Here is a 23,436-nt window from a genome sequence, read left to right on the forward strand (position 1 = left end):
CAAATTTGGCTCAGCCCAACAGGAGATTCTGGTTTGGAGCAGGTGTTTCACAGGCCCTCGGTAAACTCAGTCTTTTAGAACCCAAGAACAGATATTTTGTCTGAGGTTAAACTTCTTTCAAACTAGTGTTTCAAGACCAATAGAAGGTGAAAGTAGATACAGAATCATAGAATGTTTTGGATAGGAAGGGACTTCAAAGATCATCCAGTTCTAGCCCCAGACCCTTCTCTTCTCCAGGCTGAATGGCCCTCACTCTCTTGGTCTGTTCTCAGTCTTGTACTCCAGCCTTCTGACCATCCTCGTGGCTCTCCTCTGGACCTACTCAAATAGGTCGATGTCTTTTTCACCTTGGGGCCTCAAAGCTGAATACAATGCTCCAGATTGTCTCACCAGAACTTCCGCTGTATATTTTCATGGCAGTTTGTAGCTCATGGTTTTCTTAGGCTAGAAATGGTGTCTTTGTGTTAACACACCCTATGGGATCATTCTTACATGAACTTTGTCCACTTGCTTTCCATAGCCAATGTAAATTTTTGACATCTACAATGTCTTGTGGCAATGACTTCACAGATTAGCAACATGAAGGGAAATGCTACTTCAGCATGTTTATAGCTTCCCATCTGGTAGTTTAATTGAATGACCTCTGGACTGTGCATTATTAGAATGACCAAGCATTCCTTATTTACTGACTTTAAACCACTTCTGGCATCTGTCATATTTCTCTTTATAAGGCTAAAATGCCTTTGCTTGTCTAATGGTGTCTTTCCCATCTCCGTTGGACAGCTTGTGGTTTTGCATCGGAGTCATGCAAAGCCTGCTTTGATTCTCCTTGCCCAAGGCATTGCAGACACTGGGAGGATTTTAAACCAGACAAGCTCATGTTTGCATGCAAATGGCAGTCTGCAGGAGCAGTAAGAATTGAGACCAAAAAAAGTCCTGGCACAGACTATGGGTCACGTACTTTGAAATCCATGTTCTGCCACTGACTTGCTGGGCAGTGCTGAGCAAACACCCCCTGGGGCACTAGGAACCCATACCCCATCAGGTTCAGTGGGAGAAAAATAGAGAAAAATATTTCCTACTTCGTTGGTATCATAGTGCTGTTGTTGCATGGAAGCTGAGCAAACTCCTCTAGAAGAGGGACATTAAAAAGTTAAAGGCATTACAGATGTGGAGGGGTGGCTGCCTATTTTAGCACACTAAATTATTCACAAGCCTGGTGCAGAGGGTTGAAGGCAACCTCAAGGGTTCACCATACCGTCCTAATCTACTTTTGTATGGCCTGAAGATGCATGTATTCACGTGCATATAGACTGATTCTTTTTTCCTCCATGCTATTATGAAAGTAAAAGTCGATTTAGAGCCATTCTGTAGTTTTAGATGCAGGATTTTGATGACAGCTTGTGCTTACCTTTCATATCAGGGGCTAAAACAGGGCTTGGCCTTTCAGGCTGCTGTAGTCAGTAAAAGGCTTTTTTATTAACTCTCCTATGTTCTATATCAGGCCTTAAGAGTTAAAAAGTGGAAGGGTGGAGTTCGTTGCTATGGAGAGCTTTGATACCATTACTAACACCTCCTATGATAATTCCTGGAATGCCTTAATCAGAGGAAAAGAGAAGGAGAGAGCATGGTGTCTCTCAAAAGCATAAATCTCCCCTATTTTTCGAAAATTCTTCTTGAGACTAGGGCTCTGGGAGTGCAATGCTTGGGGTGAAGGGAGAAAAAAACCCCAAACTCTTGATCCTGTGAAAATAGGCTTTGTTGTGCTTATTTTTATGTTTTATTTTACCAGGTTCAATCCAGGCTTCTCAAGTGTAAGGTCCTGCACCTACATCAGGGCAACATCTAGATGAGGGCAACCCTCCATATTAATACACGCTGGGGAATGAAGAGTTTGAGAGCAGCCCTGAGGAGAAGGACTTGGGGTGTTGGTGGATGAGAAGCTGGACATGAGCTGGCAATGTGCACTCACACTGCCCGGAAGGCCAATTGTATCCCAGGCTGCATCAAAAGCAGCGTGGACAGCAGCTCGAGGGAGGTGATTCTGCCTCTCTGCGCCACTCCATTGAGACCCCACCTGGAGTACCGCAACCAGCTCTGGAACCCGCAAGATAAGAAGGACATGGATCTGTTGGAGTGGGTCCAGAGGAGGGCCACAAGAAAACCTCAGGAATTTTGCTGTTGCTTTTGGCTACACTTCATGCTAAAGGTACTCTTTTAATGGATGAATAAGTTACCAAGATAAGGCTACACAAGACAGATTTAAGAAGTGCTACTTCATAGGTGGCTAAAGGTGCATCAGGAGAAGGGATTTTAAAATGCTGCAACAGAGTTCAGGACAAAAGGCAGCTATATACTTATACCAGACTGTGACCAGGCTCCAGTGACTATCCCCCAGCTTTAGGCAGTCATAGAATCGTAGAATGCTTTGAGTTGGAAGGGACCTTTACAGGATATCTAGCCCTACTGTATTGCAGGAGCAGGGACATCTTCCACTAGATGAGGTTGCTCAGAGCCCCAGCCAACCTGACCTTGAATGTTTGCACAGATGTGGCTTCCACCGACTCCCTGGCCAACTGCCAACATTACACCACCCTTATTGTAAAAAATTTCTTCCTTATACCCACTCTAAACCTAACGTCCCTCAGTTCAAAACCATTACTCCTTGTCCTGTCACAACAGGACTTGCTAAAAAGTCTTGTCCCCCTCTTTCTTACAGGAAAACTGATGCATCTAAATTATCAACCTATCTGATATTCACTCCTTTTATGTTTAGCAAAGAGAGAAAATGCCACGAGGAGGTGAGCCAGATCTCTTTATTGACGGAAGGCTTTTAACAATAATACCTCTATAAATTAGTTTATGTTGGGTGGGGAGATTCAACTCCATCTCTGCTTCTTATCTTGACAAGAGTTTATGGCTTTTGTCTATTAATCAGGCTGGAGAAATGCTTCAGGGCGCTCAACAGCTTTGCAGAGGTGGGTTTTATGTATCCCTTGTACTTCCAATGCCCCATCTGACTGGGGTATTTCCCTAATCCACAAGATTATTAACAGGCAAAAAGCATATTCCAACAGCGAGAGCTGGTGAGCTAGGCAAACTTAATTATTATATTGAAACAACCACAGTTTAGCTTTTATATACCTTTACTATACTTTATCAGAAAGAATCATCTCTGGTTTGCTCCACATCCTGGATTTTCCTCTCCTCTTCAGCCTCTGCATCCAGCTCTTGCCACTCCTTTGAGCACCCCAGCCCTGCACAAAGAACGGAGCTGCCCAAGCAGCTTCTGTGGGTAGAATAGCCTCCTCAAGAGGCTGCAGCTCCTCCATGCAGACCAGCCGCTGTTTTCTGCTGCTGGTGGGCTTGTTGCACTGAGTCTTTCTGTTCCCTTTTGGTGTCTCATGAGTTCATTAAAAAACAGCTCTGTCACCAAAGCAGTGAGCATAAAGGCTGCTGGCCATAGCCCAGGCAAGCCTCTGAATCTCCTTTCCACAGAGATTAATGGGAACCAAAAAGGGAGATCCTGTGCAGACTGTCAATGACAAGAGTTTTGTGAAGTCCAGGCTGGACGGGGGCCCAGCCAACTTTCCCATGCACAGCAGCAAGGTACCCTTGGCTGGCCTCTGTTGGACAAGTACCACCTTCCTCAGAGATGTTACACTTGGTAACCTCTGCCCACCTGTGTGGTGCAGTCCTTGGGGATAACCCCACTCCAAGCACTACTCCTGCATCTAGCAGCGTTTCCGGGTAATTTGCTCACATTACGGGTGCAGGTTTCCAATTCTCCTGGGACTAGGTGAGTTTTAGAGCCTCAGTCTGGTGTCATCGTGACTGTTTGATGAAAAATGGACTTTAGGTACTTAATATCTCGATATTTCTGCAAAGGTGTGGTAGGGCAATGCTTACTCCAGGCCCGGTGTCTGCTTGAGCAAGGTGTCTTCTTCATGCTATCTTCTATCATCTCTGCTGCAACTCACGTGGATTCATTTTTGGGTGGCCTTCCAGTAATATCTGTGCTTCATGCATCCGTCAATTGCTCTGTAACAGAGCACAAAGTCCCTCATCCTGCATTCAGGGGAAGCTCTCTCTTGTTTTATGTTTAATTTTTCACATGTAGTCTTAAGAATTTGATCACTTTCTAGACTGCTGAGATTGTTAAATCAACATTTTAAATTCTTGTGAATCCAAGACACTTGAAAATCAGGGGAGAGAATACCTAGAGACCATTGAAGTTTTCAGAGGATCTAAGGTCTCAGTGTAACTCTTCACCTTTCAAGTAGACAAGTATTTAACTCAACTTGAAACGTTTAGGACTTCTAGGTCACTCAGTTTTGTCTGCTGTTTACATACTTAGAAATACATTTTTCATGTCTACTTTGCAATAGCTCCCAGTCTATCCTTTGATATTTTATGGCCACATGGTAAAAAACAGTATGTAGACCATAAAATACAAGCTTCTACTCTGTACAGGCTCCCAGGACTTGGGAATCTTCTCCTTGCATTCAGGCACAAGCTCTCTTGGGTGAGCCACCACACCACATAGGAGATGAAGTAGTTGGGAGCCAACACTTGAAGCCCAGCATCTGCACAGCCCCTGTTATGTCTAAACACACAACCTGGTGCTTGCACCCATGAATGGCTGTGCTGAATGTATGAGTCTTAAAAGTAAGAATCAATCCTTGTCACTACAAATTAGTAAACATCTGATTCCACATGAAGTGTAAATTTTAAGTCAGGTACTGGGTCTGAATAGCCCTGTTAGTCCTACCAGTATTTGCATTTAATAGGAAATAAATCTCATCTTATCGACCTTGCAATAAATCTGACACTATTCCACCTCCCATTTCTTCTTATTTAATATTTAAATATTTAAAGCTAGAGAGACAGCCACTGAAACTGCTATTATCTTTGCCCACCAGTTCCCAGCTGTCTATTGTGGCTGCTAATCTGAGTTAATCAGCACTAGCCCATCCTTTCAGATGGGATTTGTATCCCTGTGCATAGTTCTCCTGCCCCACGATGCTATCATCTCCTGCCAGATGGACAGTTAAATGCAGACGGCTTCAGCATCTCTAGGGGCTGGAACGTAGTGATGTCTTGCCACATTCACGCTGGGGAGGTATTTTTTCAGCACTCTGCATGAAAACAACAATTACCATATAAGCAAATAAGCTGGATTAGCTAGAGACAACACACGCATCAAGCCTGAAGTGGTCGGACAAAAAGGAACAAGGCAAAACCACCCAGGCCAGGGGGTTGTGATGGGGCAAGTGATTTATCTCTACCTAAGCCTGTAGGTTATAAGACAAAACAAGAGAAGGAAAGTTCAGGTTTGAGAGAGGTAAAAGGGCAGCATAAAGAGTGAGAGGTTGAAATGGTTTCTGTGATAAGTGATAGTGTAACAGGTAGACTGTAAGTCAATGGCAGCATTAAAGTTGGTTTCTGTCTTGGTTTTTGGAAGTAAGTGGCAGCCTTAGCCCAATCCCAGTCCATGGCAAAACAGGAGGGAGCTGTTGTCACTACCCATGAGTAAGCCTTGAATAAGCATTCCATGCCAAAGCTTTGTCTGAATGCAGTTATCTTTTGCAAAGAGCATTGAGTGGTGAGAAATGTTCCCAGAGGTGCCCACTGTGAAGCACTGAAGGCTCTCACTACCTGCCAAAGCACAGAGTAGTGGCCCCTTGATGATGCCACAGCACACGAGAGCTGGAGACAGATGGTTTCACTCCATGCAGCAGCAAGCTCAAACTGTCTTCAGGACAAGTATTACATTTCCTTCATTTACCACAGTTCCTGAGAAAGTAATAATTTGTGTACAACTAAACCATCTCTTTTAAAAATGCACCTAGTCTTTCATAAATTACTTATAGTGTAGGACAGCACTTTCCTCCTTAAAAAAGCCTTTTTCACCTGTAAATTCAGTCGCTACTTCAAAATAGTCATCAATGTCCCTCAAGTCCACCGAGAATGACAACTCCAGTGGGCTACTCATCTTGCTCCGAGAGACACATCTAAGGCCAGGGGCTCTGAGCAACCTGATTTAGTTGAAGATGGCCCTTCTTATGGCAGGGGGATTGGACTAGATTACCTTTAAAGGTGTCTTCCAAACCAAACCATTCTGTGATTGATTCTATGACTCACTCTTTAGAGGGGTCCTTTTCCTCTAGTGACTTTGGAGGAGGCTCCTGTTCCTATCTCTGAGAAGTACACTGAACATTCTAATGGGTGAAGGCTGAAGCTTATGAACCCCAGCTCAGGTATATAAACCCTCATTTGCATTTACATGACTTGATCATCCCACAAATGAGTTTTGTTTTCTGGGGAGCCAATGGACCCTTCAGTGTCTGTGAACTTATTGATGCTCGGGACACCAACATGTGGTACCAAATGTTTCAATTCATAATCCTTATCCCACTCCTGAAAAATGTTGATGGCTCTACTCTGCTCATCAGGATTTTCCTATGCTCCAAGTGGATCTGTTCCCACAGTCCCTTCTCTACTGCAATGACAGCAGTGACCCTGTGCAGCCTTTTGTGTCATCTCTCTGCTCACACATCCCAGAATCATGTCTAGGCTAACAGTGTCACATCAGAAACTATATTTCAGCTGTTTCTCCACTGCAGTCACCAAATCCCTCTCTGGACACCACTCCACAGTATTGTAGCTCTAGTTATCTATAATTCTTCTGGTTTGTGTGTCATGTTACCAGTCCCTGAAGATCTTGTTGTCTACACCATCCATGTGATCTGTTAACAAAAAGCTTTCTCTTTCCTCTGGCTCTCATCCAAAACACAAACATACCGAAAATAGCACAGACGCTGAAATAAGCAGCAGAAAACCGAAAGGATGGGAGGAGGAAGGGATGGCTTAAGCATTCCTTGGAAGTGATTGACAGTTGCTGTTTTGGAGTGCAAAAAGAAGTCATTTATTTTGTTTTTAAAAGCTTAAATACATAAAAATGAAACTACCGCACATGCTTTGCAGATGATCACTACTTTTGTCTACATCTTTTGCTATACAGAGCTCCCAAAGCAAGTCTGCATATTACTATAAACACAGAAAAGAGGTGCTATACATGAGAAAATTATTTTCAGAAACTGTAGCAAATTGTAGTGGCAGAAGTTTCATGCTTTGTATTCTTCTGCCACACCAAGGAAGAGCAAGAAGCTGCCAAAACAAATAATTCTTAATTTTCTCTGGAAATACTCTTTTGATCATGCCAAAATATAAGTCAAAGTTTCCCCATTCTTCATCTGAATTTGAATGGTAGAAGTGCCTTCTTTGCACTGACTTAACTATGACCCCTTAAAATAGTTAAAGATCTTATTCTTTGCAGACAAAAAGCAATATGTTGAATTTCCTGTTTGCTTAGAGAACCCAGGTATCCCAGACAAAAGCTGCGGCCCCTCAAGGATGGTGTTCCCAAGGCTTTTATGATGCTCCCTCAGTATATTTTCTTTTGATACTAGGAAGCAGTCTGCGCAAATGAAGTTCCTGCAGCCAAAGCACTTGGGAATCAAGGTGAATATTTGTTTCTAAATAACACTAAGTTAAATTCCTTCCCTAACCCTCCCTCATATGCCCGCAGTTCACATCCCTTACAAAATACAAACACATTCCAGTGGCACAATGAATATCAGGACCAAGAACAAACAAACATTTTATTATCTATACCACAAATTCCACCACCATGTTAACACCTATTGCAACACACCACACATCAAAAGCACATGGGAAAGCTGATGAGAATATCTTCTACCCTTTTGTGTGCTTACTTCCCAGGAGGCTTTAAGAAAATCAAGAAAGAGAAATTTTAAGTGGAGAACTCTTCTTTTTTCCTATCAAGGGTATTGTGATGTCCAAATATATATATAATGATGCTATTTTGAAGAACACAAGCACAAAGATCTACTAACAGCCAAACAAGTCATGTCTGTGTTCACAGCCCTGTCCTATGTACCTTTGGCAAGGCAGTAATTTGGGATGAGGTCCATCCCTTTTATAAGGTCACCATCCTCAGGTGAGCAGACTTTATGCCCTTGTGAGCTCTGGGTGTGCTCATTCTCTTGAAATACCAGCAAATGTTCACCCAAGTGCGGACCAAGAAGTAGGATATGCTAATGGGACAGTCTGTGGAGAACTGAGAACCTCCCTGGCTGTATGAATCATGACACAAGGCAGAGGTACAAAGTCCAAAGCCTCACATTTTGAAGGGCTGTCCATACCAAAGCAAATAATTGCTTAAGGCATAGAGGAGCAGAAGAAGAGGCAAAACTGGGTTTGAGAGATGGACTGTGATTTGCAGTTCTCAGTAAATCAGGCAATAGGAGTATAAAGGTGTCTCTGGTCTTGAAGGCTATCACAGCATGGGTTGACCTGCTCATAATTTCTTTTGTGCCAATTTAACTAACTGAAGGAGACATGCTATTTTCTCCAGAAATAACCATTCCCATTAAAGACCCAGCTGTGGATGCAATTTGATTGCCAATAAAATTGCTTTTTACCAGCATGAATTTCCTTTTCTCTCTTTCTGGGAATAACAATACCAGCATTGAACCTCCGTTATATTGCTTAAAGGACACATTGTGCTGCTCATGATCTGATAAAAGGGCACACCCACATGCACAGGCCTTAAGGAGAATTTAAGGCTGAGAATGTCCATATAAAATGGCCATCATAGCCCCGAGACTTTCCAGACGTGACTATGAGGAGCACGTAGTATGTTTCACTCAGTGAAACACCTCATCACGTCTCTTGGGCAATGGAAGAGCATATATTTCCTGTTTAGAAGAGTAGATTAGTTGGTTACAGCCAATTTTCATTCTTCACAAGGTATTTCTTTTTGCCATGTTTTACAGGTAAATCTGATATCATCACGAAGAAGTGAACCTCTCAGAGGTCACAAAAACAGAAGTACTGAAAGAGGACCAGATAAAAAAATATGTTTATGGAGGAAGCAGGCAACAACAAGAGGTTTAAGATTATTAAAAGGCCCTGAAAAGGGGAGTATCTGGGCCACTGGACATAGTCTTCTCCTCTAGTTCAGGAAGAAGTCGTCACTGAGGCGGGGAAAGGAAGGTGCAGAGGAAATAGCAGCCAGTCAGCATCTGCTGTAGAGGGGTGCACCCTGCAACGTACAAGTAATGGGAGTTTTTAAGAGACCCTACTCTACTTTCGGCAGCAACTAAGTCCCTAACTGAACAACATGAACATTTACATGGACCCATCAGAAATTACCAGTTCCAGTCATGGACTAAAGACACTGACGCTGAAAGCTATGGCTCTTCTACTGAATTGAATGTGCTCAGGATCATTTCTAGACCTGAGAGCAGATGTGGGGCAACATTGTCTGTGTAATCGAATGCTTGCCCTCTAAATGCACATTCATGCTCCCAGGGACTTTGTATCAAACCTGTTAAATACTGATTTTATTTAAATACTTGCAAGCATGTTCCAGAGCCAAAAAGAGCCAGACGTGACTGTGTCTCTACCATGCCTCAGGTCTTTATGTTTAATCCCTACACATTAATATTCCTCTACCTCTGTTCTGCAGAGAAAGAACTCTTGGTTGCATAACTTACTTGTCGTCTCAATGACAAAGCTCAGTGAGACAGCAGTACAACCACAAAACATATATGAAAAGAGACAGCACTCTCTGTCTTAGGGGAGCAGACCCTCATACAGCATGTGCAGAACAGTCAGAACTTAAACTATTTAACCAGGCTTTTGGGGATCTAGTGGAGAAAGTTTCTTGTAATACCAGCTTTGAAGCCTCACTCTCAGCTCTCCACTGTAATGGGACTAGCTGTTCATGGACATTAGTGCCCATTTAGGTCATGACCATGGTTGGACACAGGGTTCTATGGAGCTAAATGCACAAATATCTGATAGTTTTAGCGAAATAATTGTATCCTGTAACTATAATTGTCACTGCAACAGTCTTGGACATCAGAAAGCAGCAAATACATGCCCTTGCAGGACAGTGAACCTCAGTTGCCATCATAATGGAAAACTGTAGTCTACAGCCACGAAAATCTAAGTAAAGGTCAAATATGGCAGTTTCAAGGGCAGCAAGGACACAGGAATCTTATTGTGACAAGGTCTGTAATGCAGGTTCCTTTCATCCTCTCACCTAGTTCAGCAAAGCCATTGGCATCATTGGGCCAGGAAAAACAAAGCAGTGTCTGATCACAGGCTGGCTGAAGCACATCATCTTCAGTGGCTCACATTGGCCTTCCCCACAAAAAGGTGAGGTGTCTGTCCACACGCTGGGTAAAAAGGAGGCTCTAGGAGGGTGGTGGATGCAGGTGGAGTCCCATGGTCATCTGTTCATGCGCTGCAGGATGGTCACACAGCCGTGATAACTGGTACAGCGCTGCATTGGCGGCTGCTGCTCCACGATCCTCGTTACTGGGTCAAAAGTGAAAGCTTTGTCCGTGCCTTCTCCATTCTCATCTCGGCCACCCAGGATATAAATCTTCCCTTCACACACTGTCAGGCCACAACTCTCCTGGAAAGCAGAAGGAAAGCCCAAGAACTGAGAAGCAAGCATTCAGCTTTAGGCAATGGGGCTGAGCAGGGAGTTGAGTCATTGCAATGGGCTCAACTCTTGCCTGCCCAGTAGGACAGAGGGAAAGTAAGTAGGATAAGTGATATCTGCCTCTTGGGGTGCTGCAAAGTTACTGTTCAAATAAGAGTGTAGGCACTTGAAATGCTTCAAAACAGTGATGGGACTGTCGCTGTTTCTGGCAGTTCCCCAGACACAGTGCAGATTCACAAACACACCATGAGCCCAGCCAGCCAGCCACTGTAAGAAACACTCATGATTCAAACAGGTAAACTGAGGCACGCATCTTGTGAAGCAGCACTATTTATTTATTTATTTGTGACTGCACTTGTGGGACCATTCCCTTCTGGCAAGAGCAGCGCTCATCTTTGTCAAAAAACACACAGCTTTTTCATACCATTTTTTTCAAGGCAAGACCATCCTCTCCTCAAATTTACAACCTGTCCCAAAGCTGTTACTAGGCTAACTTTTCCATTTTAGGTTTCTTTGGCCCAGCCTGTTGTTTATAAGTACTTACATACCTAAGCATATCTTTTACTGTACCAGAAGGGTACCAGGAGGTAATATTTCTTTATATTATCTTATCAATTTCTTTCTCCGAGCTGTCTGTTCAGCCATTTCTTAGTGATAAACAGCTTATGAAATCATGTTTTGCAAGAGGGTTATAAGTTCAGTTCAGCAAGGTCCTCTATCTTGATGCTAAAACTTCCATTTTCTAAAAACACAAGTAGCCTAATACTCACAGCACTCTCCCGTGAAAGCCACTTATAAGGGTGCATGGACATGGATATTTGAATTCAGATCATGGCAAGCTGTGTCCCATCAACCCTCTTCGCTGTGCCATGGCTCATATTGCAGCATGGCTTCGAAGTGTGAAACCGTGTTGACACTAAACCAAGATACATAACCACCATCAGTTTGTGTTCAGTCTGGAGACTGGACTAGAGCCAGTATAACCCTTACTCTGAAACACCTTGTGTGGAGAACAAGGCCTCCACACCAATATGGTTTCACCCTACAGATCACAGAATCACCAGGTTGGAAAAGACCCATCGGATCATCGAGTCCAACCATTCCTATGAATCACTAAACCATGTTCCTCAGCACCTCACCCACCCGTGCCTTAAACACCTCCAGGGAAGGTGACTCAACCACCTCCCTGGGCAGCCTGCTCCAGTGCTCAATTACCCTTTCCATGAAATGTTTTTTCCTAATGTCAAGCCTAAACCTCCCCTGGCAGAGCTTGAGGCCATTCCCTCTTGTCCTGTCCCCTGTCACTTGGGAGAAGAGGCCAGCACCCTCCTCTCTACAACCTCCTTTCAGGTAGTTGCAGAGAGCAATGAGATCTCTCCTCAGCTTCCTCTTCTCCAGGCTAAACAACCCCAGCTCTCCCAGCCTCTCCTCATAAGACTTGTTCTCCAGCCCCCTCACCGGCTTTATCACTCTTCTCTGGACTCGCTCCAGAGCCTCAACATCCTTCTTGTAGCAAGCGGCCCAGAACTGAACACAGTATTTGAGTTGTGGTCTCACCAGTGCCAAGTACAGAGGGAGAATAACCTCCCTGGACCTGCTGGCCACACCGTTTCTGATACAAGCCAAGATGTTTGAGTTGCTCTGCAGTGCTCGTGTTCATATGCTCAGATCCAAGCTCACAATGCATTTTCCTCACTTTCAATCTCAGCCAAGCACAGATGGCCGCTATTCTAAAGAGAGAGGGAAAGCTCAGGGCTTCTTTCCTAAACCTTGTCCTTACCAGAGGCCCAGGGAGGGTGGCAACTTCTTGCCAGCTATCTTGTCTTGGATTGTAGCTGAAGATTTTACTGAGTAGTCCGCCTACAACGTAAATGATATCGTCCAGGCAGACGGCACTGATGCATCTCTGGTAAAAAGGGGTGGGAGACAAGAGTGTCCACTTGTTGTCCTCTGGATCATAACACTGGACCTGGGAGGAAAAACATAGTTACGAGAACATGGATTTACCAGACCTCCCTATTTGAACGAAGCTGCTATTCACTAGAAATAAAAGTGTATGGGAGAGAAACGCTAAAGGGAGCTTGAACATCCACAGACCAGTGAAATGAGCAAAGGAATGAGGGGTTCTAGCATTCCCTCATGCATTCAAGTCTCTCAGATGAGCCACAAGCCCCCAGGGTGGCTATGGCTATCCTTGACTCAGCAGACAATTAAGTGTTCAGAGTAGTTGAGAAGCACTGACTGCTTTTCTTGCAGCTCTGGTCCATAAGCATTATGTCTGGCTGGCAGAGGTCTCCTCCAGGCAGTCACTACTGTTGCTGCCTATCTGAAGTGAATGCCCACAATGTCAGAGGATTGTTCCTGCGGTGCCTTAGGGCTGAGCAGGCTTCAGAGCAGCATAGGCTCTACTGGAAGTATGTCTAATATACTGTAAACCCTTGATATCTTCTTCTTTCCTCTCTAGTACCTAAGTCTCACTTGCTTCCATTTAAATGTATGGCTTTATCATCTCATTATAAGGGAGCCTCCATTAGCCTTCAAAAATAAAGGGGTCCTTGTAGCTTAAGGACAACCCCATTTTCCTCCAAGTTCCTTTGGCAAACCTTCCTTTTTAGGTTTCTGTCCATTCTTGATGTCCTAGCAATACCTTGTCGGTGTTAGCAGTGTCATCCACAGCACCACCCATCACATAGAGCTTGTTCAGGCAGGATACCACGGCTGCAGAGCTCACAGCTTGAGGCAGTGGAGCCAAGGTCGACCAGCTGTTGGAGAAGGTGTCATAGCACTCCACACTAGAGAGGCGGTAAAACCCATCAAAGCCTCCCACAGCATAGATCTGTCAAACAAGAAGCAAAGCAAGCCAATTAGAAACTCCTGAATCCACCTAATGGGCCATGCTGTCACAGTGTACAGGAGGGGAGGGTAGGACTTGGCCAAAAAGACAGACATTAAGTCACAGTAAAACCCTGGGGTTGGACTAGACGGCCTTTAAAAAGTCCCTTGTAACCAAAACTACTTCAGGTGACAATACACCCAACTGAAACAATGATGTCCTGGTTATATCCTAGTTGTTCTCCCATAAAAACCATCTCTAAATGACCAAGAAGAGGAAAACATGCATTGTACTGGGCAGCAGAAATGGGGGACAGTGCTCCACGCGGCTTCTTCCAAAATTCGGGGCATTGCTTACCTTGCCCTGAAGTGTTGCCATTTTGTGCCTCCATCGGCCTTTCTGCAGACAAGCAACCTTGATCCAGACATTCAGCTGGGAGCTCAGCATCCAAACATCACTGCTGCTGATATGTCCTCCTGAAAAAAACAGAGGGTGGAGGATTCAATCCCAAAGACAGCTCCATCACCTCACTACACCACAATATTGCATAGTTCCTCCATGCAATGGAACAACTTAGGTCAGAACATATTCATTGGGCTATAACCATGTAAACTCAGCTTCCTAGGGTAGATATCATCTGGACTTCGAGGCACTTGTAATAATGCTCTATCTCTTATGTAGGACTCATCTGATAGGCATTATATGTTAAGAGAAGGACAGGAGGGAGACTGATGTTTTAGGAAACTGTCAACAAACAACATGCTCCCAAACCAGCTCAATTCCATAGCTGAACACTTCTGACAGATGCCCAAAAAGAGAGACAGTTTTTTTTAATACTACCATCCTCCTCTTCAAAGGTGACATTGTTCCTTGGGCCAGCAAAATCCAAATTACCTAAGAATAAACTTCACCAAGAAGTGAAGTTTACTCCAAAGCTGGGGTGCATGTGAATGAGTCCTAGTGAACAGACTTAAGGAGTGACTGTCCAAGCAGAAGTCATGCTGTTCCTGGCAAACAGAAAGGGACTATCTGGTCCAGGGTATCTCACCTGATATGTACACATCGTTCTTCAGTGTGCAGGTAGCAAACTCCGACTTGGTGTAGCCAGGCATGCTGGAGAGGGCTGTCCACTGCCTGCTTTTTGGGTGGTAGAGGTCTGTAAAGGGCAGCTTCAGAAGGCCTTTCTTATCACAGCCCCCAATGATGATGATGACTTCTGCCAGCTCCATGAACCTAGATCATGAAAGTCATTGGGTAAGTCCCTGGGCCAGGCTGTTCCTTTCCAGTACCCCTCCCATCCTACATCTAGGACATTGACAGCACAGTCCAGTGGATAAAGCAGGATCCATTCCCACTTCATCTACTGATTTTCTGTGCAAATAATTTCACCCTTGCATCTTCCCTCTTGTCTGCACATTCGTATCAAAGGTACCTCCCAGGCTGAGTGGGAAGAGGTCTAAACTGCATAGGGAAAGAAAATAGGAATGACCTTTAAAAGCCACTCATGAGATTGCTTGCTGCCACTCACCCTCCCCCTTACAGCACAATTAAACCTAATCCTTAAGGCACAGCCACGAGCATGGAAAGCCATTCCTGGCAGCCCTCCTGCAGCAAGCTCTCTGTCTGGAGAAAGAAGTGTTTCCAAGAAAACTCTCTCTCCAGTCCTAATAGCAGTGAGCAGACGAGACAGACAGCAGGAGAAGGAAAATCCTGCCAAGTAGTAGGTGGCAAAAGAGGAAAGGCTGTGCAGGAGGGGAGGGGAGAGGAAGGAGGAGAATGAAAGAGGGTTTGAAAGACTTCATCCAATCCCCAGCTCTGCCATGGTTTGTGCAGGCTGAGACAATTCACTTAAGACCAAAGCTGTAAAATGAGGGAGGTAAAATGTGGATGCTTTAGGGTGCGATTTACCCCCAGAGAATTTTAGTTGTCTGCATCCTTGAGGAGCTCACAACAGAACCTGTTTATCAAGCAGTTCTGTATATAATGGACCATTGTGGTATCAGCACAGAAGATGTGTCAAACCATTTCTGCTACCTGACAAAAACACACCCTAAGTGTCCGGCTGGGACTTCTGAGACTCACTAGAGCAACCTCCGTCTTTCTGCCCAGGATGTTGCCCTGGGCAGCAAGGAAACCCGTGCACCTTGGGCCAAAGGTCAGGAGAGCACAAAAACCTGGCCATGCAGCCCTGTGGTCACGAGTGTCCTCTGGAAAAGGTCAGGGCATCTTGCAAACCACTCAGTTTGATAAAACAACCCACCCCAGAGCAGAGGTGTCTGTCAACACTCTTACCAAGTACACCCTTGGACCTGTGGGGCCCTGAAGAAACAGACTTAAAACGTGGCAGGTAAAATCCAAACTTCACAGTCACAAAAAGGTGCAGATTTCTGCACACACCCGAGCCTAGAAATCGCTTTTTCTTTGCTTCCTCCACCTTACGCTAGTAGCTGCCCGGGCCAGCATATCTCTTTTTGCTGTTTATCAACAAACCAATAGAAAATTCAAAAAAAGTAGAAAAAAAATCCGGGGATACCTAGGTCGCCACCTGGAACATTAACAGCTTTTATTTTTTTCTTTTCCTGGACATTAATTTCTGACCCTGCAGTAATGCCTTTGAGTTAGGCACCACACCGATGGCCAGGACTGAGATGGGTCCAAGACTTCCTGCTAACAGAAAGCTTGGAAAAGGTGAGAAAGAGACCAATAGAGGTGAAATGAGAGCAGACTAGAGGCAGAGCTGGGAATGAAAAACAGTTCTCAACCTGGTGGTAAAACCAGGCAGAAAGAAAGTCTTAAAAACACCTCTTCCTGACCATAGTCTACACACATGTGGCAAGCACGATTGCACACCCAGAGCACTTCTTACCAACAGGAAAAAAAAGTATCACATGCGTTAGTATAAATTTCACAGGAATCCTTTAAGCCAGGCTAATATGTCCAACATCTTTTTTTTTTGGAAACAGGGAGGCCCAAAGAGAACCAATAGGAGGGGGGAAAATAAAAAGAAGAAAGAACCAGAAACAGCCAAAGAACTCCCCTCAGACATCAAGATCCATCAACTTAGGCCATGGAGATCTAGGGAAGAAGATGCTGTGTTTTACCTTCTGGGCCTTGATCGCAAAGAGCTGACTTCGTTCCCGAGGATGTAGTACTTGCGGGCTTCATGCAGTAGAGGAATGCACTCCTTCGAGTCCTGGATGAGGCCATCTGTTTCCACCTTCTCCAGGAAGTAGGTGGGGTCAAGCAGAGGCAGACGTACATGCTCAAGGAGGTCCTTCAAGGTTCCCTTCCTAGCAGGTATGTCATGCCGTACCCAGCGCATGACAGCTTCAAAGACCACTTCCTCCTTGGGGACATCCAGCTGCTCATCAGACAGATATTCAACCAGCTCCTTTGCACCCATTTCCAGGAACTCTTCATGACACGACACCTCCACAAAACACTCCAGCATGAACCTCTTGCTCTTTTCTGTCAGGGATGTAATGGAGAATGAATCAGCAAACTTCATGATGCCCAAACAATTGCATGGGTGAAGCTGGCCTTCAAGGAAGGTGATACATGCATCTCTGAGCTTGGAGATCTGCAGCAAGTCAGACAGTTCCAAGATTCCTTCAACGTTGTCCTCTTGAATAATGATGTTCCCCCCATACATATAATCAAGAAGAAGAGACATAGTGGAAGCGGATATTTTTTGAATATTAATGATATCCTGGTGGCTTTCCTTGAGATTACCACCAAACATGGCCCGAAAATACTTGCTGTTGGCTGACAAAGTGGCACGATGACAGGGGAATTCTTTTCCGTCAATTAATAGCACCACATCTGTAAAGATGCCACTCTGCCGATAGGAGTTCAGAGTCTGGAGGATTTGCTCAGCATGGCAGGACCCACTACAGAGCTTCATGTGCAGGTTTTCTTTGCTTGGGTCCCTTGTCACATTCTCCAGGCTGCTTGTCCTGAAACTGGATTCCTCTTTCATCATTCTATGCATCCTGGTTGGGAAGCAGTGAAGAAGACAAGAGAACAATACACTATTAACATATCTGACTGCGATGTCCAACACCATCACGGTTCCTCCCTCTTCTTCGATGCCGTGAGGAACTACAGATTCCAGCCAATCGGACTCTGTCCCTTCATCCTCACACACGGCTCCTCCTCAGTAACCAACATTTCCTCCAAACCACAGCAGCGTGATGGGCACTATGATATTTCCAATCCAACCCCATCTCAGTAGAAAAACTTCTGCTTTTAGGAGATGTTTCTAAGGCCCAGCTTGTGCTGTACTAATACCTCAACACCCTTTCCTTTCTTTCTGACATCTTGCAGCTCTTATTAACTCGTTCCCCCTTCCTCTCAAATGCAACTGCTCCACAGCATGGCCCAGCTGGGATCAATGTAATATGTTGACTTTTTCTATCAACTGTGCTTCTGGAGATATCTTAGTCCAGGCAAAAATCCAGAGATAAGGATATGAGAATGAGATTTGCCAAAGGTAGCTATGACATGGCCTGCCCAAAAGTAGGGAAGATGTCTACATCTGGCATATTTTTCTGCTAGATTTGTTCTCTAGGTGGTTTTAAGTCTTTTCAAAGGATATCATAAAGTGATCACAATGAAGCACAGCAGGCTTCTCTCATGCGAGCTCTAACAGTTCACACCAACATCTCGAGTACCAGGACTTATCCCCACAGGACAGGGAAAGTCACATACTCAACGTGCAGGCTGCAAATAGCGCACATCCAAAAGGATGATCCCTGCTCAGGTCAAGGAGAGGCAGCCAGATCACCTGTAAAGACTAACCCCTGGGAAGAAGGGCTTTTGCCTGCAGAGAGGGGAATCTGAAAAGCAGAGGACAACTGTAGCATTGACATGGTGACAAGAATTTACTGTCTCTGACAGTGGTGAGTGAATCAAAGACTCCAAACCCTCAACTACTACCTTGACCATCCTAGACCCAGTAAAAGGTTGGCATTGCTCCATTTCCTCCACTTCTCCCCAAAAGCCAGGCCTGACCCATCACTGCTGCATAGACGCAGATGCCAGGGGGGAAGAAAATGGGGACTCAGACTCTGCTTTTAAATGTCCCCTCAGTCAGTCTCTGGAGCATCTTACCACAAGCCTTGTCAGAAGCACAAGTCCCCACTGGGTAACAAGTTACCAGATATCAGTGGCTTTGTGGCGTTCACCCACTCCCCTGCAGGAAGGCAGGCAGCACATCCCTTGAGGAGGATTACCTTGAATTTCTCATGAGTCAAAAATCGCTGTCTTAGCTCTAGTCCTTCATCTTTTCCTACATCTGCATTCTCCTGGACAGCCATCCCATCTGACCACAGACCCCAAAGGTGCTCAGATTCTCCCGTGCTCCAGAGGACACCACCTGGCTGCATCTGCACCAGGGTAGTTGTATAGGACAACCAAATCTAGTTCTGAGGATTCTCACTCCACCACCCCAAGAAAGCGTCACTGTATCCTTCATGCCTCCAGAATCCCAGCAGTGGGGAAAACACCTCTGTCTGTGCCAAGGGGCATTGCAGAGACCTGAAGAGCAGCAAGGCAGCATGACAAGCCCTGAACAAATATCTTAAGAAATCCAGTGGGAGTAGGTGAAGGCTCTGAACTCTACAAATGCCACTGACAAGCGCTCAGGGCTGTGTTTGTTAAAAGTGATTTAGAGAAGTTACAACAAAGGCAGCTCTCCAGAGACATCTTTGCAAAGAGCACTGCAGACTTCTGCATTTCGTTGACACACACGGCTTCAGACAAGAAAGAAAAACACATCTATATCCCCATTTTTCTCAGTGATCCACTCACATTTCCAAACCATCAGGGTCAGTCACACACAACTCCACACAGCTCATTGTTGGAAAGAAATAGCTCAGGCTGACCTGCTTACAGAGACAAACCGCTCCATCCTGAGTTAATCCCAATGCCCTTCCCCAGCTCACATCCCTCCTGTCTACCCATGAGACAAACGATGCCAACTTTAAAGAAAGAGTGGGTTTGCCCCGTTGTCCTCACCCATTCACACTCCTCTCTGGGTCACATTCACCATCCACTCAGCATCAAATACTGCTTTTTTTTTGCAAGCCCCCCCAGCTGCTAGTGCAAGAAGTCCAACATTACCTGGCCTACAGGTTGTGTTCTCCAAGTGGGACCTACAGAAGATTCGATTGCCCTCTCGGAGAGCTCCCATCCACGTTGGGGTTCTGTATGGACACAGTACGCTCAGACCTTCTGCAGTAACGCTTGGGGAAGCACAAAATCAGGCCCTTTATCCTCACTGCCAGATAGGTGGGGGAAGAAATCTGCTTTTGTTTCTCCTGAATGACATGCCAGAGAGCTACAGGGCATTAGCCATGCAGCTGTCAGTAACAGCCAGCCAGGGAGGAGCCAGGACCCAGGGAAAACCCATCACAGCTCAGGGAAAATATATCACATCAAGGCAGCTTAAGGGGGCCGAGCCATCTGGAGAGCAAACTGAGGTCCAGGTGGAATGATTCATTTGATAGAAACTCCGCATCACTGGAAACCACACTAAAGCCAATAAATAAAATACGCCTCTGTGAGCAAAATGACGCCCGGAGCAGGAATAGACTGGGTCAGGGAGTAGCTGCAGTCCCCCTCATTAACGTGTGATAATTAGGTAATTAGGTCCTTGAGGATGATGAGGACAGAAGAGGTGGTTTGCCCCATGTGGCTTTCTGCATCCTCCCCTCTAACTCGATCCCAGTTGTTGGCTGAATTTTAAAATGCACATAGCAAGGATCAAAGCAGCCTGGGGAAAGAAGCTCCATGAAGTAATCCTTGAGCTGAAGATTCTCAAACTCCCTAACGTGACACAGCCAGCCTTCCCCTCCCTTGCCTGGCATCGCTTTGAACAGTGCATGTTGGCATCCCAGTGAAACTGCTTTTCTGCAGGGCACCACTGCTGCATTTGCTGGCTGGGTCCTTTTCTGCTCCTCTCCCACTGCTGGGATGCAGGGCAGGCAGAAGCTGGCATCCTGCTTGCTCCCAACATTTGCATATGAATCACCAGCAACTTGGAAGGGACTTTAGTTTCCCAGACTGCGACTGTGGGTTGGGAAGTTTGCTCTTAGGACCCTCCTCCCTGATGGAGTTGGCATTGCCAGGCTGCATTGACCACGGGTGCAACCACATCTGCACAGAGATAGTGCTAGAGAAAAAAAAGAGTCTATTATTAGCACAAAAGGCAGCACAGCATTGATGCTGCCCTGTGGTGCACAGCACAAAGGCCTTCAAAGTGCTGGAAACTCTTCAGCAAGGTTGCAAAGCTGTCATCTCCTTGCAGCCACAAAGCATGGGGTTACCAACCTCTTCAAACCCAGCTTCAAGCAGTGCGTGCAGCCCCCAGGGCATGGGGAGAGGGGACATATATTAAGGGTTGTAAACACACAAAGTGACCACAATGAGAAGGTTTTGCAGGGTGCAGCTGTCCCTGTGTTCATGCCAAGCTGCCTATTGAGCAGATTTCTATAGCCAGACTGCACTGCACTTGGCCTTGGATCTCTGTGTGATGCCCCTGTGCCCCAAATCAGCTGTCATTAAGCAAAGGCCCTGCCACAACCCATGTGTGTGGCCTTTTTGCCTGATATTGAGGACATTAAATATCCCATAGATGGGATGAAGATGTTTAAAAGGGGTGTCTGCTGGGCAGCACTAGAGGAAGGGGTATCACAGAATCACAGAATAACCAGGTTGGAAGAGACCCACCGGATCATCGAGTCCGACCGTTCCCATCAAACACTAAACCATATCCCTCAGCACCTCATCCACCCGTGCCTTAAACACCTCCAGGGAAGGTGACTCAACCACCTCCCTGGGCAGCCTGTTCCAGTGCCCAATGACCCTTTCTGTAAAGAATTTTTTCCTAACGTCCAGCCTAAACCTCCCCTGGCGGAGCTTGAGGCCATTCCCTCTTGTCCTGTCCCCTGTCACTTGGGAGAAGAGGCCAGCACCCTCCTCTCTACAACGTCCTTTCAGGTAGTTGTAGAGAGCAATGAGGTCTCCCCTCAGCCTCCTCTTCTCCAGGCTAAACAACCCCAGCTCTCTCAGCCGCTCCTCATAAGGCCTGTTCTCCAGCCCTTTCACCAGCTTCGTTGCTCTTCTCTGGACTCGCTCCAGAGCCTCAACATCCTTCTTATGGTGAGGGGCCCAGAACTGAACACAGGATTCAAGGAGTGGTCTCACCAGTGCTGAGTACAGAGGGAGGATAACCTCCCTGGACCTGCTGGTCACGCCGTTTCTGATACAAGCCAAGATGCCATTGGCCTTCTTGGCCACCTGGGCACACTGCTGGCTCATGTTCAGTCGCTGTCAACCAACACCCCCAGGTCCCTCTCCTCCAGGCAGCTTTCTAGACAGACTTCTCCTAGTCTGTAGCACTGCACAGGGTTGTTGTGCCCCAAGTGCAGGACCCGGCATTTGGCCTTGTTAAACCTCATGCCGTTGGACTCTGCCCAGCGGTCCAGCCTGTTCAGATCCCTTTGCAGAGCCTCCCTACCCTCCAGCAGATCGACACTTCCACCCAGCTTAGTGTCGTCCGCAAACTTGCTAAGGGTGCACTCGATGCCTTCATCCAGATCATTGATGAAGACATTGAACAGGGCTGGACCCAGCACCGAGCCCTGGGGAACCCCACTTGTCACTGGCCTAGGTCACTGGGTAGGAGCTCCTTATGCAGAGGTAGGTATCCAACCCTTGATTTTGCTCCCAGTGTCATGGGTCTTCTCCCAGAATAGATACAGACACCAAAATAAAGGATCTTGAGTCCCTCTGTAAAATGCCTTTTTCACATTAAAAATACATACCATCTGGCGCATGGCCCACAGAAGCCATTAGGCACAGAGCCTCAAGAATTAAAAAGATGCAAAAGCAAAATATAAGTTATATAGGACCAGGAACTCCAGGCATCTGTTGGGGAAAGCTCTGTGTGAATGTAGGACCAAGGCTTCCCGAAGGAGCAGCAGAGTTTGCATGTCAGGAGGAGAAAGAAGTAGGAAGGAGAAGAGATGCAGCTGGGCTGAAAAGCAAACAAGAGAAAAAGAATGGAAAGGATGAGTAAAGGTAGAAGAGAGTTTTGGATAAATTGGATAAAGGAGGCCATGATGAGACATCTTGAGGGAGACGCTCGCTAGGACTTGATCTGTCTTGTCTGTACCTCCCCACCACGTGCCCAAAATAAGGAAATGCATCCTATCCAGGACAGCTGTCTAAGCCTTCCTGGAATCACCATCCATGGCTCCACTTTGCCGTGGAGAGAGTCAGGACACCCTCTTTTCACCCTCAGCCAGTTATCAGAAATGAAGGGCAGTCATCAACCTGCAGGAGAGGTGACTGAAGCAGGAAAGTCAAGTACATGAGTAAGGGCAAAGAAGTAACTAGAACAGAAATAGGACCCAGAAGGAAGAGAAAGAAAAAACTAAAAGGTTTAAAAGGCAATAAAACCAACTTGATTTCTTATTTTACATACGATCAATACTCACATCAAGCTTGAAACGCGGTCAGGAGCTTCAGCCAAGAAGAGTTTGCTTGTCCCAAGAGTCCAGGAGAAGAGGAACCAGCCTTCATGCTGCTGGTGCTGCTCACATCATGGCTAGATCTTTCACCACGAGTTCGAACTTTGAAAGATCTAGCCACTGCATCATACTAAGGCTTTAGCAGAGATATACGGTCATTCGTACGGCAAATAACTGTGAAGGCCTAGGGCATGGTCACATCAGCATCACCTCTCAGACCCTAGAATTATGAATCTACTAATGAATTGAAAGGGCTGGATGGGTTCCCAGATACAATGAGAACTATCCCAGCTGTACCACTAAGCTCTAAAAAAGGGCAGTTTTAGAGAGGAAGAAAAAGAGTTAAATAGTGAAACGTTGCCTGTCCCAAGCCATTCAGGCTTAGAGCCAGCAACCAATGTTTAGCTCTTTTATTTGAATAACAGACAGCCTACATGACTCTCATTTCTCTCCTTTCAAGCTTTCAATATCTTCCCCTAGGGTACAGCAATGACAGCACACTGTTAGGGATTATTCAGTGTTAT

General features: G+C 45.7%; 1 protein-coding gene across 1 annotated transcript; it reads right to left on the reverse strand.

Moving 5' to 3' along the window:
- Positions 1–9,818: 9,818 nt before the first annotated feature.
- Positions 9,819–20,211, reverse strand: KLHL35 (kelch like family member 35). Its single transcript, XM_069850027.1, has 7 exons — positions 19,500–20,211; positions 16,478–17,368; positions 14,425–14,609; positions 13,734–13,852; positions 13,191–13,379; positions 12,324–12,512; positions 9,819–10,513 (listed from the first exon to the last, which is right to left on the reverse strand). The coding sequence occupies exons 2-7, from the start codon at positions 17,365–17,367 to the stop codon at positions 10,325–10,327; spliced, it is 1,761 nt and encodes a 586-aa protein (XP_069706128.1). The 5' UTR covers position 17,368; positions 19,500–20,211; the 3' UTR covers positions 9,819–10,324.
- Positions 20,212–23,436: the final 3,225 nt, after the last annotated feature.

Source organism: Phaenicophaeus curvirostris, chromosome 1 (assembly GCF_032191515.1).
Source record: "Phaenicophaeus curvirostris isolate KB17595 chromosome 1, BPBGC_Pcur_1.0, whole genome shotgun sequence".
NCBI lineage: Eukaryota > Metazoa > Chordata > Aves > Cuculiformes > Cuculidae > Phaenicophaeus > Phaenicophaeus curvirostris.

Bases quoted from the DNA above. Each gene is read 5' to 3' on its own strand.
- KLHL35 (XM_069850027.1), bottom strand. From the start codon at position 17,367: ATGCATAGAATGATGAAAGAGGAATCCAGTTTCAGGACAAGCAGCCTG. The intron at 13,380-13,733 runs GTAAGCAATGCC...CTTGTTTGACAG, and splicing joins TGGCAACACTTCAGGGCAAG to ATCTATGCTGTGGGAGGCTT. The intron at 12,513-13,190 runs GTATTGCTAGGA...TTTTCCTCCCAG, and splicing joins ACACTGCTAACACCGACAAG to GTCCAGTGTTATGATCCAGA.